Here is a 15,046-nt window from a genome sequence, read left to right on the forward strand (position 1 = left end):
GGCCTTCAGGGGACATGAGCGGCTTGGAGATTCTAGAACCCCTGGACACGTTAGTGTCGATCGGGGCCAGGTTGTGACGCGAATCATGGGCCCGGGCGCTCTTCGCCCGCCACGTGTCCCAGTGAGAGCGCCAGGATGCGAATCCGTCCTGATCGTCGTAGATGCGGTCGTGGATCTTCCACTCAAAAGCAAATAGCCATTCGAGCTCCATCGTATTCAGTTCGCTCACCGGGATGTTGCTGACCTCTGCCCACGATTTGTTCTGGAAGGTGTTATCGTCCAAAAATTTGCTCCCCAGAAGGAGGGCTACGGTGAGCATCCGGTAAACTTGACCATTGCCAGACAAAAACACCTTGGAAGAAGACAGCATGCGCATCCTGCTGGCTAAATAATAGAGACCCAGAAGAATCGTCGAGCTTGGCAAGCGAGTCGACGACAGAATCTGAAAGACGTACTTCCGGAATTGCGGCGGGACTGACGTTCCTGGGTAGACGCTTCGCGCGAAGTCAATATCTGCTAGGTGAATCTTGGTGTTGTACAAAGCATACATTCCCTGGGCCATCTCAGCCACGAAGTCGGACATCTGGTCCATCTCATAATCCAAGCGGGCTGCAACACCTCCGGTAGCCTTCTCCTCCTTGCGCGGTTGCTGTTCGGGTTGCACCATGACGTCTTGTCGGCGGTACTGGGGCGGGATTGCGCTGTCCATAGGGGGTAGCTGGACGTTGTTTCGGAGGGGAGGCAGCACATTCGCGGTAGGCATCGGACCGAACATGGGTTGGTTCATCATGGCCATATCTCTGCCACTGCGCATCGACGACGGGTGCATGTTCATCGGGGCGGGCTTGGAGTAGCAGGTCGATTGGGAGTACTGCTCAATAAATTCACAACCGCTCTGCGAGTAGCGAGGGGGAAAGGCGGAGTGGCCAACCACGTAAAAAGGGTGCTCGGAGTCAATTCTGCCACCGTTCATGATGTGGGGGGAGTAGGAGGCAGGCCTTGAAGGCCTGGCGCGAAAAAGGACGGCATAACGAAATAAAAAGAAAAGAAAAGAAAACCAGTTCAGGATGGCGAAGGTAGACGGTTCTGGTGCTGTACAGAGTAAGAGTTGCCAGTCAGTATATTATACCACCATGGTAAAATAGATCTCCACAAATCAGGGCAACACAGAAAAATTGGAGAGCAGATACGAACCGTCTACACGTCCGCCAGGCCCTGATCCTGGGGGGAGAGCGTTGCTCGGTGAGCCGCGGCTCTGAAGTTTTGCGTTGTGAGTATCTCTTAGTTGAATAACATGGAGGTATCCTTCAACGGCACGTATCAAAACCGGGGATGCGGTTGTAAACAGATGAAAGTTGCAAGGCGAACGGAGCGCGCTTTATTTGACTGTTTGCTTTTCCTTGGTCCTCTAGTGAGAGTCTGTGGATCCTTTCTTTTCGTTGCGTGGACGGCTGTGGCCAAAATGGATGGGCTCCAAAGGCTGGGACGAATAGAGCCAATGGCACGATGTCCCAGAAAAGAATTGAGGCTAGCGACAAAGAGAACTCGTCGGGGGGTAAGGTTGGAGCCAAGGAAGGCGACGGGGGAGGTTTCCTTTGCTTAAAGTGATAAGGAATAAAGGTCACTTTCTCACGCGTTCGAAGGAGACAGCCCCGGTCCACGAAGACAACGACACTTAGTGAAAAGCTCGTTGAGGGTTAAAGAGGCAAACCAAAGAGGAATATATGGCGAAGAAAAAATCCCGAGAATAAAAACTCAAGAAGATTAAAGGAACAATGGCGGTTAAAGGTGGAGGAAAGAAATGGAGAAGGGAACGAGGCGAGGGGGAGACTGAGAGAAGGATGGGGGGAAGGGAGGGAAAAAAGAAGTAGAGTGAAGGGCAGGAGACGGAGAGAAAAGAAGGCTAGTGGTAAATTCAGAGGTGTCAGAGAGTGTTAGTAACCATCGTCCGTTGAGGATTGTGGATTGAGGTTGATCTCCGGGTCACGGGTTAGTCAGACTCCTGAACGAGTAACGAAATTCTAAAGGAAGTTTGTTAGGGGTCTTTCCATTCAATGACTGTCACTAGATTCATCGTGGGAATCTTCCGAAGGCCTACACTAAGTCCGTCCGTCTAGTACCATCCGCCTTCTGTCTGTACTAGGCCCATACACTGTCCCCAATCCACCGGCCGGACGAGTCGGATTTTAGAAAACGAAAAACAGAATTTTTTTTTTATTTTTTATTTTATATGATATTTTTTACCGTCCAGTAAGTTTGGTCTATCTATCCGCCGGTCAGGAGGACCCAGAAATAAAAGAAAAGGGTGAAGAGTGTTGATTCAAAAAAAGGGTGTTAAGACATTAAAAAGATAATAAGACCGAAAGAATAACAATAACCATCCTAATTAAAAAAGCAGTTAGAAATTAATTCTAACCGTCACAGCGAAATTACCATCGCCCAACCAAACCACCCGGAATCATGAAATGGCGGGAAAAGAAAGCACCAGAACAAGAGGGTGCAGGCAAAGGGGGGGGCTTTGGCCCAGCCGCAAGACCCGACCGGGAGTCCTCTTTTTAGAGTTTTCTTTTCTAAACAGAAATTTCTTACTGTATGTATATTAAGTCTTCCCCCGTCATGGAATTCTTGTCCTAAAGTGAGAAGCGCGGCCAAGGGTTTCAAGTTTAAGGGTAGCGAAAGAAAAAATTAAAATAACATAAAAAACTAAAGTCAAATAAAAACTCCCCTACCTGCAGTGTGATGGTATGGTACTTCATCGTCAGTTACCAAGAGACCAGAACACTAACGAAGCAACGGATCCATGGTTCGTTGCTGGTTTCCCTAGCGGTCAGAGGTCTAGCTGAAGCTCTTTAGACAAAAGAGTGAAAAAAAAGAAAAGAGAAAAAATATTATATGTAGTGATTTGTGAAGTAGAGTTCAGCTTCTACCAAGCACCGCAAATTTGTTTACTCCGAAGTAAACAGTAATAATTCATCTGAATCACCATTCATTAGGGGTTCACCTACAGGAGACCGCCATACAGATGGGGCACCTCCCTCGGGCTAGTCGTCGGGGTGAGTGAATGAGGTTGGTAGGTATGAGAAACCTGCCGCTGGAGCCGTTTTGGGGGATCGGTTTTTTATTTTATTTTTATTTTTATATTTTTTTTTCTCTGATCTTTAATTTGGGGATTTTCTTTCTTCAACCCCTTCGACGTACTTTGATACTACCAACGAAAGAAAGAAATTGATTGTTCTGATTCTGCACTGATCCCTATTCATCAAGATAATAATAGTAAAAGAGAAGTATCAGAGAGAATTATAGGGTATGATGCATTACAATATGGATACAATTTTTCTCATTTTTTATTTTTTATTCTTGTTTTCTATTTTCTACAACGATCTTTTAATAACCCATCAATAATCTATGCAATGCAACAAGAGTCATAAAAGAGGATCAGGACCTCTCCTGTACAGAATAAAAATAAAATAAAATAAAAACAACACGACCCATTACCAAATAGGAGGGTGGAACAAGAAGAGAGGCAATGCGAGGCTGTGGAATTCCCTAAAGCTAAAGGACCAGTAACCGTCGTGACTGGGAGCACCACCGACCCAACAAGGCAGCACTGATGCAAAGTCGCAGTCACACTCTCACTGAGTGATTGGAAGGGGGGCACAGGTGAACTACTGCGATAGTGACTGCCCGCGGTGGAGATAATTTTTGTACTCCATACCTGGAGGGTACGTATCAGAGTGAGGGCGTGACGCCCGTTCTTGAGCAAGTCGACTAGAGGAGAGAGAGGGACTTGCCTCGAACCTTCGCGGTGGGTTTTCTGGGACGTGCACCTTTCCTTTTCCTTCCTCCCCCGTGCTAAAATAATAAAGTCGAGGAAAAATTAAAAACGTGTCTCTCCGGGTGGTACGTACGACGAACACACTACGTACTTTACGGGGCTAGTGTTAAAAAAACTTAAGAGTGGGAAGATCCTGGTGCAGTGGGCTTGGAACTTGTCTATTTTCGGTCATGGAAAATCCACTGGCGAAATTTCAACTCTTCAGACGAACGGGATTACCTAAGAGGGGATAATGCGAGGGTCACGGGGGGGGATGATGACAAAGATTGAACGATCTTGTCTTCCAAGAGTCTTCTGTTTGTATGTATGTATGTTTGTAAGTATCCGTACATACATACTACATACAAAGGCATAGCACTGTTTGGACAGAGAATCATCAAGATGCAACTTGTTGTCCCGGTGGCAATTCATAACATCATACCCAGCCTCAGTGCTCTATTATGACACCATGCATCCAAAGAAAGATAAAGCAAGGGCAGAACTGGTGGCAAGAAGAACGCCTCATTTTAAAAACGATACACTGTATCGGTCAGACATGGCAGTAATAATCCCCCGGGAAAAGCCCGTCAGAGTCGATGTACGATGTATGTAGTCGCACATACAGACACACGCATCAACAGTACAGCCGGGTCAAATTAGGCATGTCCCCGACCGACACTTATTGGAAAGAAAGCCAAAAAAGAAATGCGTCAATCGCGAAATAGCCTCTCGCGTGCATCCGGGAAACATTCTTCCCACATAATTCGTTGCTCCGCCGACGTCAGATGAGACGCTGACTGAAGTGACTGCAGTTGTCCAGGCATACTAGATTCAAGAATTCAGAAGGCCTCCATGGAAGTCGTCAGTCATCCGATGGCTGGACAATCCAGCTCAGCTGCTGCGCGCGCCCTAATTTGCCCGGATCCCCTCGTCATTCGGCGAGTGTGACTCCAGGCAAACTACCAACCAGATGGATGGAAATATATACCCAGCCACTGATTAGCCCCCCTCCTCGTTTTTTCCTGCTGGATTTCTGAGTCAAAGTCCATGATCGAATGACTCTTGCCAAGATGGGGGAAGGGTTTTTTTAACGCATCCCCATTATAGGGTGGTACCTGCTCAGGTACCATATCGCCATCAACCATCGGTTCCATATTACAGCGCATCGTCGGGGGGTCCAACGAATCACTGCCCCATCAGTTGTATAACCAGCCAGACCACACCCGTCCAACTCACTCGTCCGTAAGGTACGCGGTGTCCCTTCGCCAGTCCTTATTCAGACTGCACATCATCAACGGTAGGTACGGATGATTGTACATATGTACGGTATATGATTGTTTTATCTACATGACATCAAGATCCCCCTTGCTGGCATATCTTTCAAATCTCGATACTTCGGAAGAACGGAACGCGAGGTAGTTCATTATATGATTATTTTACCTGAGAAAACCCATGCTTATGCAGTCTAAACAATCGGGTAAAGTGGGGGTGGAGCCTGCGTGAAAGTAAATATATATTTGGATTTTTTAGATGAAAGAAAAAAAAATCTAAACGAACTGGAAACAGGACATCGCTGCCCGATGACCTGACCTATCCCATATTACCTCGCCATGCTCCCTGACGTAGGGACCGTAGACCACTAATTCAGCCCTTGGGTTTAGGAAGACAAGCCTCCGAAATGTCTGTTGGGTTTGACTTCCAACTAAGAAAAGAACACCACGAATAGTATTGGTGCCTGTCATCGGATAGTTAAGGAACCTTGAGAAAAGTCAGGAAGATGGACGACGGTGGTGAGGGGTAAAACCGCCGAACCGCTGCAATATCGTTCACATCAAGTTCGTTAACCGCCCACTAACCCGATCCTCGCTAACGGACTCAACCCCAACTGGAAAGCAGCACATTCTAGAGCCTTAAACACCCAACTTCCTGGTTGTATACTTCGTGTGGATTGGATATACACCCCAGCCAGTCGGCTATCTTCGGTTTCCAACAACTATTTCTCCCGTGACCTGAAGAGGCTTTGGATTCCCTAGAAACTGACCTGCAGCTAGGGGAAATTCGGGCTCTGAATCTAGAATGCAGAAAGACAAATCACCAACGGAACAGTGAAGGGAAAAAAAAATGTCATTGACTGACAGTAATGCCCAGATTCATCTTTTGTCTATGCAACTAACTCCTAGTTTTGCCTCCTGCACCTGCCACGACAATGGAAAGAATTTACCCGGTAAATCTCATGGTTCCGGGGCCACGACATGAATCAAAAGAAGCCCAGAACGTAGTGGATATCATCGAACAAAGAAATCGAGATAGCGAAAAAAAAATAAAGAATAACAGAAAGGGAAACACCACTAAGGAGGAAAACACAATGTCATACTCGTGAGATCGGTGACAGCTGTGTCACCGATCATGGGGTCCCATAATTTTATACCTCCTGCAACACCAGACCAATCGCCGAATGTAGACGTTCGTAAACATAAGAAGAAAGAAATTCCAAATCGTAACTCATTCAATCCAAGCAATCCTGTAGAGCAACCTGATGTCTCATGCGCAACCATGCAGGATTCCTGGAGCCGTTTTCCTGGTCTACTCACCCTTCAAGTCTCCGACTAGGCCGCGAAGCGCATCGAGAATGACTGCCTCGTCCTTCGGCTCGCCACCAGGAAACGAGCTTTCCGTGGCCTCTCCTAGGACGCGGGCGCGGGCGCTCTTAAGTACCTCTCGAATATAGTTCTTGTCTTCATAATCCTCCATGAGGACCGCTTCGAAGTCATCAATCGCCTTGTTTGCCCGGTCATTGAACGAAGACGTTTCGGAAGTGTCCATAGGTCCGGAACTGGGCTCGCCTGAGGCAATACCAAGATTGGGCTGGTGTTGCATGGGTGGGCCTGGGTTGGGTGGAAGGTTTTGAGATGGCGGGTTCATTGACATGGGAGGAGGTGGCGGCGGAGCAGGGTTGGCTGGCGGATAAGGTGAATGATGCTGGGGCTGTGTCGGCATGGTCTGTTGTTGCTGCGATTGCTGATATTGAATCAGCTGTGGAGGGGGATCGGAGGCATATGGGGAAGTGTATGTGGACGGCACTGTCTGAGCAAAAGCAGGGGGGAGGTTGTTCCTTAGTGGACTTGGTATGGGGAAAGGGGTAGAGGCGGCGGGTTGAGATGGTGGCGGATAAGGATTTGATTGCTGAGGTGCAGGTGTAGGAGCAGGTGCAGGTGAGGGCGCAGGGTATGGATTTGATGGTATTGATGGAAACTGGAAATGAGGGTTCGCCATGTTTGGCTGCCCATTCGTCGGGTTGGAGTACGCTGGGTTCATAGGAGGCATGTACTGCGGAGCTGCAGGCATCGGCGGCGGCTGTGATGGCGGCGGCGGCGATGGACGCCTCTTCTTCTCCTTTTCGACTGATGCTCCCGGACGTAGTTGCCATGACCATCCCTTGCCATCTCTCTCAGCATGCATAAAGAGATGGCTGTTGCCGTTGAGGTTGTGTCGCACACTGGACGTCCAGCCTTCAGTTTCACACTTGAAACGGAAATAAGGATACTTTAACTTCAGCGCACGGTAGATCTGCTTCAACGTCATCGGTGTGCCAGCCTCGGTCAGCGCATCGAAGATAAGAACCGCATAATTGTAGGGCGGTTTGGCCAGATCTTCCGGAGTATACGCAGATTCTGGTGGGTAGTTGGGCGAGGGTGAACGCGAGGGCTTGCGCTTCTTGACCGGAGGGGCTTTGATGAAGTCTTCTGGGCGCTGATCCATAGGGAACTGGCCACCTTCTGTAGAAGGGAGAGGGAAGTCCATAAGGGTGCCATCGGGCTTCTTCCTCTTGGTGTACTTCCGCTTTTCAGGTTTGGATCCAGGGGACTCTCCGCCCATAGACTCCTTGGGTGTAGTGGGAACAGTACCCGTAGTCGTGGTCTTTCCGGCCTTCGGCCGGTTGGCAGGGGGAGGAGTGACACCTCCATTTGCCTCACGTTTTGCAGCTAACTTTTGTTCCCTGGCCAACTCGGCCCGCTCACGCTTCGACATAATGCCATCCTTTGGTGGCCGTCCCGGGCCTCTACGACGCATAGGTTGTTGGCCATCAGCAGAACTTTCAATGGACGGTACCGGGCGAGTCGAATCAGGTTCTCTAGTCTTAAGAACGATCTTGGTGGTCTTCGGGGCATCTTTGTTCTCTGTACTTTCAGATTTGCGGCGTTTCTCATCTTCATCGTTCTCCGTTGCAGGGACTGAAGTTTGCGCATTCTCTTCTTCTGCCACGTGGGGTTCCTCGACCCTATCGGCACCGGTCTCACCAATTGGTACATCTGGAAGTAGAAATCGTATTCGGACACCTCCGATTTGGATATAATCGCCGCTGTGTAGAGGCCTGATCTGACCCGGCGATAACCAATCCGCACCAATGAACGCACCATTTCTTCCCATAACTTCCATCTCAAAGAGATTCTTATCAAAATTATATGCGATCTTTACATGTTTCCGTGAGATACCTCGGTGTCCGGCGGCACTACCATCTGTTGTGGCAGGAGGGTGAATAGGGATCGTTGGACAAGAATCCGGGGACGGAAGTAAAGCCAAAGCATCAACCGGTTTTGCATCTCCACCCTCATCATTCAAAGATTCCATAGCAAGAGCATTGTAATCAGTGGTATTCGACTGTAGCTGGGCCGGTGTCGCATGCATCGGAGCCCCCGACTCGGCGTGGGAAGAATTGGACGATCGTCGACTTATACGGGAAGGAAGATGGGGGGAACATCGGGATCAAAGCCCATAATTCCACCGCGGTCACTGACAACGCTGCCTATCATGCCACTGCCTTCAGGTTTCATTCGGATGGGAGTATGCGACGTATTCCCACCACTCGAACTTTTCGCGCGGGAGTGTCTCATGGCTTGTCGGACCTGCAATTCGCGCTGATGGGCGGCCCGGGCAGCCCGTACGTCTCGTCCGAGAATAAAGGAATATGTGTTGCAGTAGAAATGGCCATCATCGAATTCCAGTTTTGCAAAAGCCTGGATGCGAGGCTCTGATCCCGCGATCGAACCGGTGTCCTGTAGATGTCCTCCGGAGTATCCAAGAGCTGACAGGTCAGCGCTCTGGGAAAGATACGCAGCTGTAAGCATTTCATTTTGTTGTAATGCCTCAAACGGGTCCTTAGCAGCGCCAGTGATATCAAACGGCGTAAATAGGTCGGAATGGTCTAGGCCCGACTTCGAAAAGAGTAGAGGGTCCGTGAGGCCTTCCGAGGGGTCGGCATGTTTCAATGATATGCTCAGATCCTCCTCTGGGTTCGAAAATGGTACCTCCGGCGGTTGGTCGGAGTTTTTCTGTTCTTGCTGAGACTCCGGCAACTCATTCGAGTTGGCCGGGATCTGGTCTTGGCCCCCGGTCGGGTCTGAAGACATCGCCGTGTTCCCGCAGGCGCGTCGGTCGACCACTGCCCATTCATCGCATCATCAATATCCTGGTGTTGGCTCGTGTCTTGCGCTGCAGGTACAGAGCGTTCCGCAGAGGGCCCTGGTCCGTCGGAAGGCATTGACGACTGGTTGCCGAGCAGTTGAGCCAAGAGCGCACTGGCCGCGGACTGACGCCTGGTATCGGTTTGCGAGCTTTGTTCGACAGCGGAAGGAGGAAAAGCATTCTCATTGGGCTCGGACTTGACAGGCATCATGCCGGAGGGAGAAGCCAGGCCATTGGAAGGAGCATCGGGGGGGGTCGGGGGCAGAATCGTTCAAAGCGCGGATTGCGGAGTCGCTGGGCGGGGAGGGGGACCGATGGTCGTCAGGCTGTTGAGAACGACCATAGTCATAGATTGACGACATATTGGGACCAGCATCAGGCGGTCGATGGCCCACCGCTGGCGCTGTCATGGTCTGCGACGACGACATGACCGGCGGCTGCTGCTGGTTGAAGAAAGACAACGGGCTGGAGGGATGAGAGAAGCTGGGCGGTGAAGTGAGGCCATGGAAGGAGACAATCTAACTGGCAGGAGAAAAGAGGAGCCGGTCGTTTTTTTTTTTTCTTTACTTTTTTCTTCTTCTCTTTTTTTTCTGCCGCTTTTACTGGTCCGACACCCCGTGGTCATGTGATTACAGGTACTGTACGTGTATGGTACCGGTCCGGATCTCTTATTGTTCTCGAGTATTTTGTTGCATTGTTTAGACCTGTTACTCCAGGAGGTACCGAGTACATGCATGGAACGACCGGATCAAGAGCTCATGCTTGTGAAAGACTGAGGACCATGTGTGACGATGTTTGAGTTGTGTTACTCTCTGTATGATGCTTGTAAACTAGTCAGTACCTATGTACTGTACATTGACCCATAACTACCTCGTACCAAGGCAGATCATCCATTCTGTTTCAGGTTGCGATCTCCCCTACCACCCAGAAGCGTTGACTCGACGATATTTGCACATACTCGGCCCATATCTGTACTAGGTACCTGTGGAAAAAGAAAGTGTAACTACCAGTCGGGAAGTATAAGTATACCACAACAAAGAACCAAAAGAGTTCAACTCCAGAATCTAAATACAGCAATGCCAAGAAATCCCCTGCATTACTTGCAGTTTCTCCTCCACGGATCCAGAGATGGTAACACCACTTCGTCGATCTCGACCAGAACTTTATCTCATGAAGCTATCACTATCAAATCTGGGGAATACATATAGATAACGATAATATAACGCTTATACCAACTACCAAGTTTGTGCACTGTTCTATATAAGTACCTATATCTATATCCCCATTGACATTCAATACCGTACCATCAATACGAGAAAGAAAATACTCCTCAAACCTCCGCTCTAACCCCAAAAACAAAGAAACCGGGAAAAAACCCCCTCATAAACCAAAAACCAACCAGCCAAACACCCACCGCGAAAGAAAAACCAAGCAAAAGAGCGAAGAACAAGAAGAAGGAAAATAGAAAAACCAAAACAAACACAAAACCATGCCCCAAAGTCCAAATCCAAAAAGGACATCGCTCCCCCCAAACAACCGCAACAACAGCAAACCCCCAAGCCAAACTGGCCTCCTCTCCGCCCCCTCATCCCCTCATCGGACCTCACCCTCGACCCCCTCCTCCCCGACCAAATCTACCTCATCCCAAACTTCTTCACCGCAAACCTCTGCAAAACCTACGTCTCATTCCTTTCCTCCCTGCCCCTGACCACTACCCCCGGGAAACCGAAAAAGGGCGACGCCGTTCGCGTCAACGACCGGTTCCAAATCCAGGATGAGCGGTTTGCGGAGTCGTTGTGGAGCGGGACAGCGCTGAAGGACCTGGTGATGAATGGGAATGGGGAGGGGGAGAGATCTATGAAAGAGATCTGGGGCGGGGAGCCTTTGGGGTTGAATGCGAATATCCGGATCTATCGGTATTCGAAGGGGCAGTTTTTTGCGCAGCATTGTAAGTTCTTCCTCTCTTTTTTCACCCCTTTCCCGATGTGTGGTTTCTAGCCGCAGTATAGGTTATACCTTTCGTAGATAAGAGGTAAACTTAAGAGGCTGTACGGATGTGCTGTACAATGCAGAAGCAGTTCTGCGGGCATCATTGTCTACGTGCGGGGAGACTAATGGTTGCAGACGACGACTCCAACACCCTCACTTTCTCTTCCCCTTCACATCCCTCTCAACCAGCTCGCACCACGTGGACCCTTCTTATATACTTGACTACCTGTTCTGGGGGCGAAACTATCTTCTACCCAGAATCGACTCGTGGGAATCGCAATCCAGAGCCAGTTTCAGTGGCCCCTGTCACGGGCATGGCACTTCTACATCGGCATGGCGACCGATGTCTCCTGCATGAGGGCAGCGAGGTTTCAGACGGCGAAAAGTGGGTGTTACGGAGTGATTTAGTGGTCCGATGATGAGTTCCGGTCTTCTAGAGACTAGACCCCATCCTTACTACGCTACTCACAAGTGTGCCTCTGGCCATGGATAACAGTAGTCCTATTTGCACAACAAGTGGCTCTCAGCTATGACGCGATATGAGATGCCATGTACGAGATTGACCATGTACATATGTGTATATTGACCACACTTCAGTGACGAGATCAACATTCGAGATGGTTGGAAAGAAGAAAGGACGCAGCTGCATGAAACGGACCAACCGTAGGTATCAAACGGCTGGTCCGACAAAAGAACAGTTTTCCTGCATGTAGCCACCTCCTAAATCACCTTCTTGCTTAGCGGTGACAAGAAGTACTAAAAACCAGTCATGATTCGCCGGCAACGTGGGGAGCTTTTGGGCCCCATCTTTCGTATTTGGAGACAACACCCGATGCTCCCTTCACTAGATCCATTAGACACCCAAAACAAGACATACAATTAGCAATTAAAGGAAAGATGAAAAAGAAAAAAAGAAAATGAGACAGGCGATCGCATATCAAGACGTGGGGATATTCACTCCAGCTTCTTCTAAACCGAAACAGATCTGTTACGAAGCTGTAGGCTTCGGTTGAATCTGTTCATACTCAGCTCTTCTCATGATCTCCTCCACAGGTCCTAATAGCCGCTTAAATCCATCCCGACCGAGCTTCGCCACCTTCACATCAGTCTTCGTAACGATGCTGGCGGCTCGGGGTTGGTCGTCCAGAAGAGCAAGCTCTCCAAAGTAATCGCCCCGTTGATAGGACTTCACTGGTCTATCCACGCCTTCCTTGAAAGCCTCTGCCTCACCCGACTCGAGAAGGTAAAAAGCATCGCCTGGATCACCTTCTTTGATGATAGTAGAGCCAGCTGGAAACTTAATTGCGTCTAGAGCATCGGCAATCTTGGAACGTTCGTATGGCTTTAGGCTGGAGAGGAGCGGAACCTCTTCCAGGAAGGCCTCATACATGCGACGCCGCTGGAAGGCGGAATCCATGAGAATCCTTCGGAATGTGATACGGTCCAAAGCCCACAGGGTACTCTTCGAGTCCGTGGACACAATTGTCGCAGCCCGAGGTGCGTTGTACATGAGAGCCAGTTCTCCGAACGAACCTCCGGGTCCAATCGTACCTGCCTTGGACCCCATTCCATCGGAACCCGATTGTACCGAGCCTGATGGGTGAATGTAGACGTCGAAGTGACCATCTTCCACGATGTAGAAGTAATCACCTGCATCGCCCTGTGAGATCACCTTAATTCCCTTGGCAGGAATGGGCTTTTCAACCAGGGCATTGACAACTGTCTTGAACTGGTCATCATCAAGGTGGGAAAACAGGAAGTTGCCGCTGACGGCTGTCTTCAATCTGGAGACCTGTTCTTCGGTCTTTGGGTGGTGCGGGGGCACCCAGCTATCTGAACCAGCTGAGGTGGGGTTCAAAGATTCAGCAGACACAGACGTCCGACGACCCAATGCGTAGTTATTCGGGAATCCCTCATTCAAGGCACCCGTCGGGCGAGGTACTTCAGGGTGTTCGTCGAAGTCGTCATGGTCTTCATCTCCCTCCCCAGAAGGGTCGGCAAAAGGACTCCGGCGAAAACGTATTCCCCCTCCTTGTTGTTCGTTAAATACATTGCCTCCGAAGAGGTTGTTCCCCGCGGACGACGAAGCTGCCGCCGAATTTGCAGTTTGAAAGGTCGGGTCAGTTGGTGACGTCACCTCCCACTCCTCGTCCTCTGAGATCTTTCGGAATGCTGATGTTTTATCATCTTTTGTGCCCACCTTGAGGTGAGGGCTAGCGCTGGAGAAAGAGCTTTCAGCCATTGTGTCGGCAGTAGGGGCCGGAGGAGATACCTCTCCGGCCACAGGGAAGCGGGGAAGACGTGTGGAAACCGAATACCGCGACTTGAAGCCGCTGGAGAGGAAAGGCGGAAGGAAGTTGGCTGGACAAGGTTAGATATGAGGTATCGTGAAGAGGAGGGTTGCGAAGAAAGAATGAAGGAAGGGATTCAGGAAGGAATTCGGTAACAAGAAATGAAAACGGTGATGTGTGAGTGCGCACAGGAGCCTGAGCAGCACAGTCAAGAAGGACGAGGATGAGGGGCGGGTAGGGAAACCGACAGGAAGCACAAGTAGGAATGGATTGGGGTCTCCGCCCAAAAGTGGGTATCTCAAGGAGAAGTCTAATTGGATAATCTAAAGACGCAGCGGACCAAAGATGGTGTGGTCGATGATGGATGATTTCCCGACTGGTAGCTCTGATGGAGACTCCAGTACCACAACGCCTGCTATGGCTTAATGCAGATGTGTTAATTGATAGTGTAATTTCAGTGTTTCACGAGTGTGTTGTATGGGATAGCCCGTGTGAAGACCGTTTATTCTTTAATATCTGTCTTCTTTTTTTTTTCTCTTGTTTCTGTTTGTGGGTTCAGGAAGAAAAAATGTGGCAATAGGGAAATAGCTTCAATTGCGACAAGCTTTGGAGGGGTAACCGACAAGGCTGGTTAAGGTATCACACCTGCACCTCTGCTTTGGGTCGCGTGGAAAGTCTCTTGGGATGAGAGCGCGAAGGGAGAATAAATTAGAAGAGAAATGGAAACCACCTACTGTGCGCAAAGGAAGTTTTAAAAAAGAAAACAAAAAAGAATCAAACTAAATTAAATAGAAAAGGGGGGATGGGCAAAATAAATCAAAATGTAAACCAACGTCGAGAAAGAAAGGGGGGGGATGGTGTTGATAATCGTAGAAAGCCTGCCTGGCAGAGTTCGGAGGGGGTTGCAGAAAGGGAGGAGGGGAAAGATGGACAAGGCTCTCAGCCAAAAAGGTGGGGAGCTGGACTGGAACTGGAAGTCACGGAAGCTTCGATTCTGTGGCTCGGAGCTTCTTCAATGAAGTTTACTGCGAGCTGACTCTGGAGTTATATGGTGTGGTTAAGTTCTTTCCTCCTGAATCGCTTCTACTACTATTAACTATTACGAGAGTCAATACATTAATTAATCTCACAGATATTAAATCATACTATTTCTATTAGCCAATGCCTGGGATCGATGATGGATCGGATCCTTTTCTAAAGATATGGTCATGCGCGGTCCAACTGCAGACTACTAGTGGAAGTTTTTGCAGTCAGGACCATAACGGGCTGGGGGATCGCGCGGATCGGTGTCCACCCGAACCAATCTACTACTTCAATAGCTGGACGGTGGTTTCAATAGTCTGTCTTGTCAAAAGGGACATCGAATGATCGAGTGCATGGGAAAGGAGACGAAACCAGGGCAGAGCCGGTCTTCCGAAGAAGGGGAAGGTTTTGAATTCATGGAATGTCGTCTGGTGTTTTGTTCCATGAGGATTCCAAGTGTCTTCTA

General features: G+C 49.3%; 5 protein-coding genes across 5 annotated transcripts; 1 reads left to right on the forward strand and 4 right to left on the reverse strand.

The window, feature by feature from the left end:
- ANOM_011585 (putative cyclin-like protein (Clg1)) lies at nucleotides 1-973 on the reverse strand (the record flags this gene model as incomplete). Its single annotated transcript, XM_015556841.1, has 1 exon — nucleotides 1-973. A coding segment is annotated over one exon (973 nt), but the record flags the coding sequence as incomplete, so codon positions are not given.
- Nucleotides 974-6,397: 5,424 nt separating this feature from the next.
- ANOM_011586 (forkhead box transcription factor) lies at nucleotides 6,398-8,500 on the reverse strand (the record flags this gene model as incomplete). Its single annotated transcript, XM_015556842.1, has 1 exon — nucleotides 6,398-8,500. One exon carries the CDS (start codon nucleotides 8,498-8,500, stop codon nucleotides 6,398-6,400), a length of 2,103 nt encoding a protein of 700 aa, XP_015401616.1.
- A 44-nt stretch (nucleotides 8,501-8,544) lies between these two features.
- On the reverse strand, nucleotides 8,545-9,705 carry ANOM_011587 (forkhead domain protein; the record flags this gene model as incomplete). The annotated part of the gene is made up of 2 exons (XM_015556843.1): nucleotides 8,545-9,254; nucleotides 9,480-9,705. 2 exons carry the CDS (start codon nucleotides 9,703-9,705, stop codon nucleotides 8,545-8,547), a joined length of 936 nt encoding a protein of 311 aa, XP_015401617.1.
- Nucleotides 9,706-10,353: 648 nt separating this feature from the next.
- On the forward strand, nucleotides 10,354-11,685 carry ANOM_011588 (uncharacterized protein; the record flags this gene model as incomplete). The annotated part of the gene is made up of 3 exons (XM_015556844.1): nucleotides 10,354-10,408; nucleotides 10,680-11,225; nucleotides 11,402-11,685. 3 exons carry the CDS (start codon nucleotides 10,354-10,356, stop codon nucleotides 11,683-11,685), a joined length of 885 nt encoding a protein of 294 aa, XP_015401613.1.
- Nucleotides 11,686-12,254: 569 nt separating this feature from the next.
- Nucleotides 12,255-13,508, reverse strand: ANOM_011589 (cyclic nucleotide-binding domain-containing protein; the record flags this gene model as incomplete). The annotated part of the gene is made up of 1 exon (XM_015556845.1): nucleotides 12,255-13,508. One exon carries the CDS (start codon nucleotides 13,506-13,508, stop codon nucleotides 12,255-12,257), a length of 1,254 nt encoding a protein of 417 aa, XP_015401614.1.
- Between the last annotated feature and the right edge of the window lie 1,538 nt (nucleotides 13,509-15,046).

Source organism: Aspergillus nomiae, assembly GCF_001204775.2.
Source record: "Aspergillus nomiae NRRL 13137 chromosome Unknown contig00557, whole genome shotgun sequence".
Lineage (NCBI taxonomy): Eukaryota > Fungi > Ascomycota > Eurotiomycetes > Eurotiales > Aspergillaceae > Aspergillus > Aspergillus nomiae.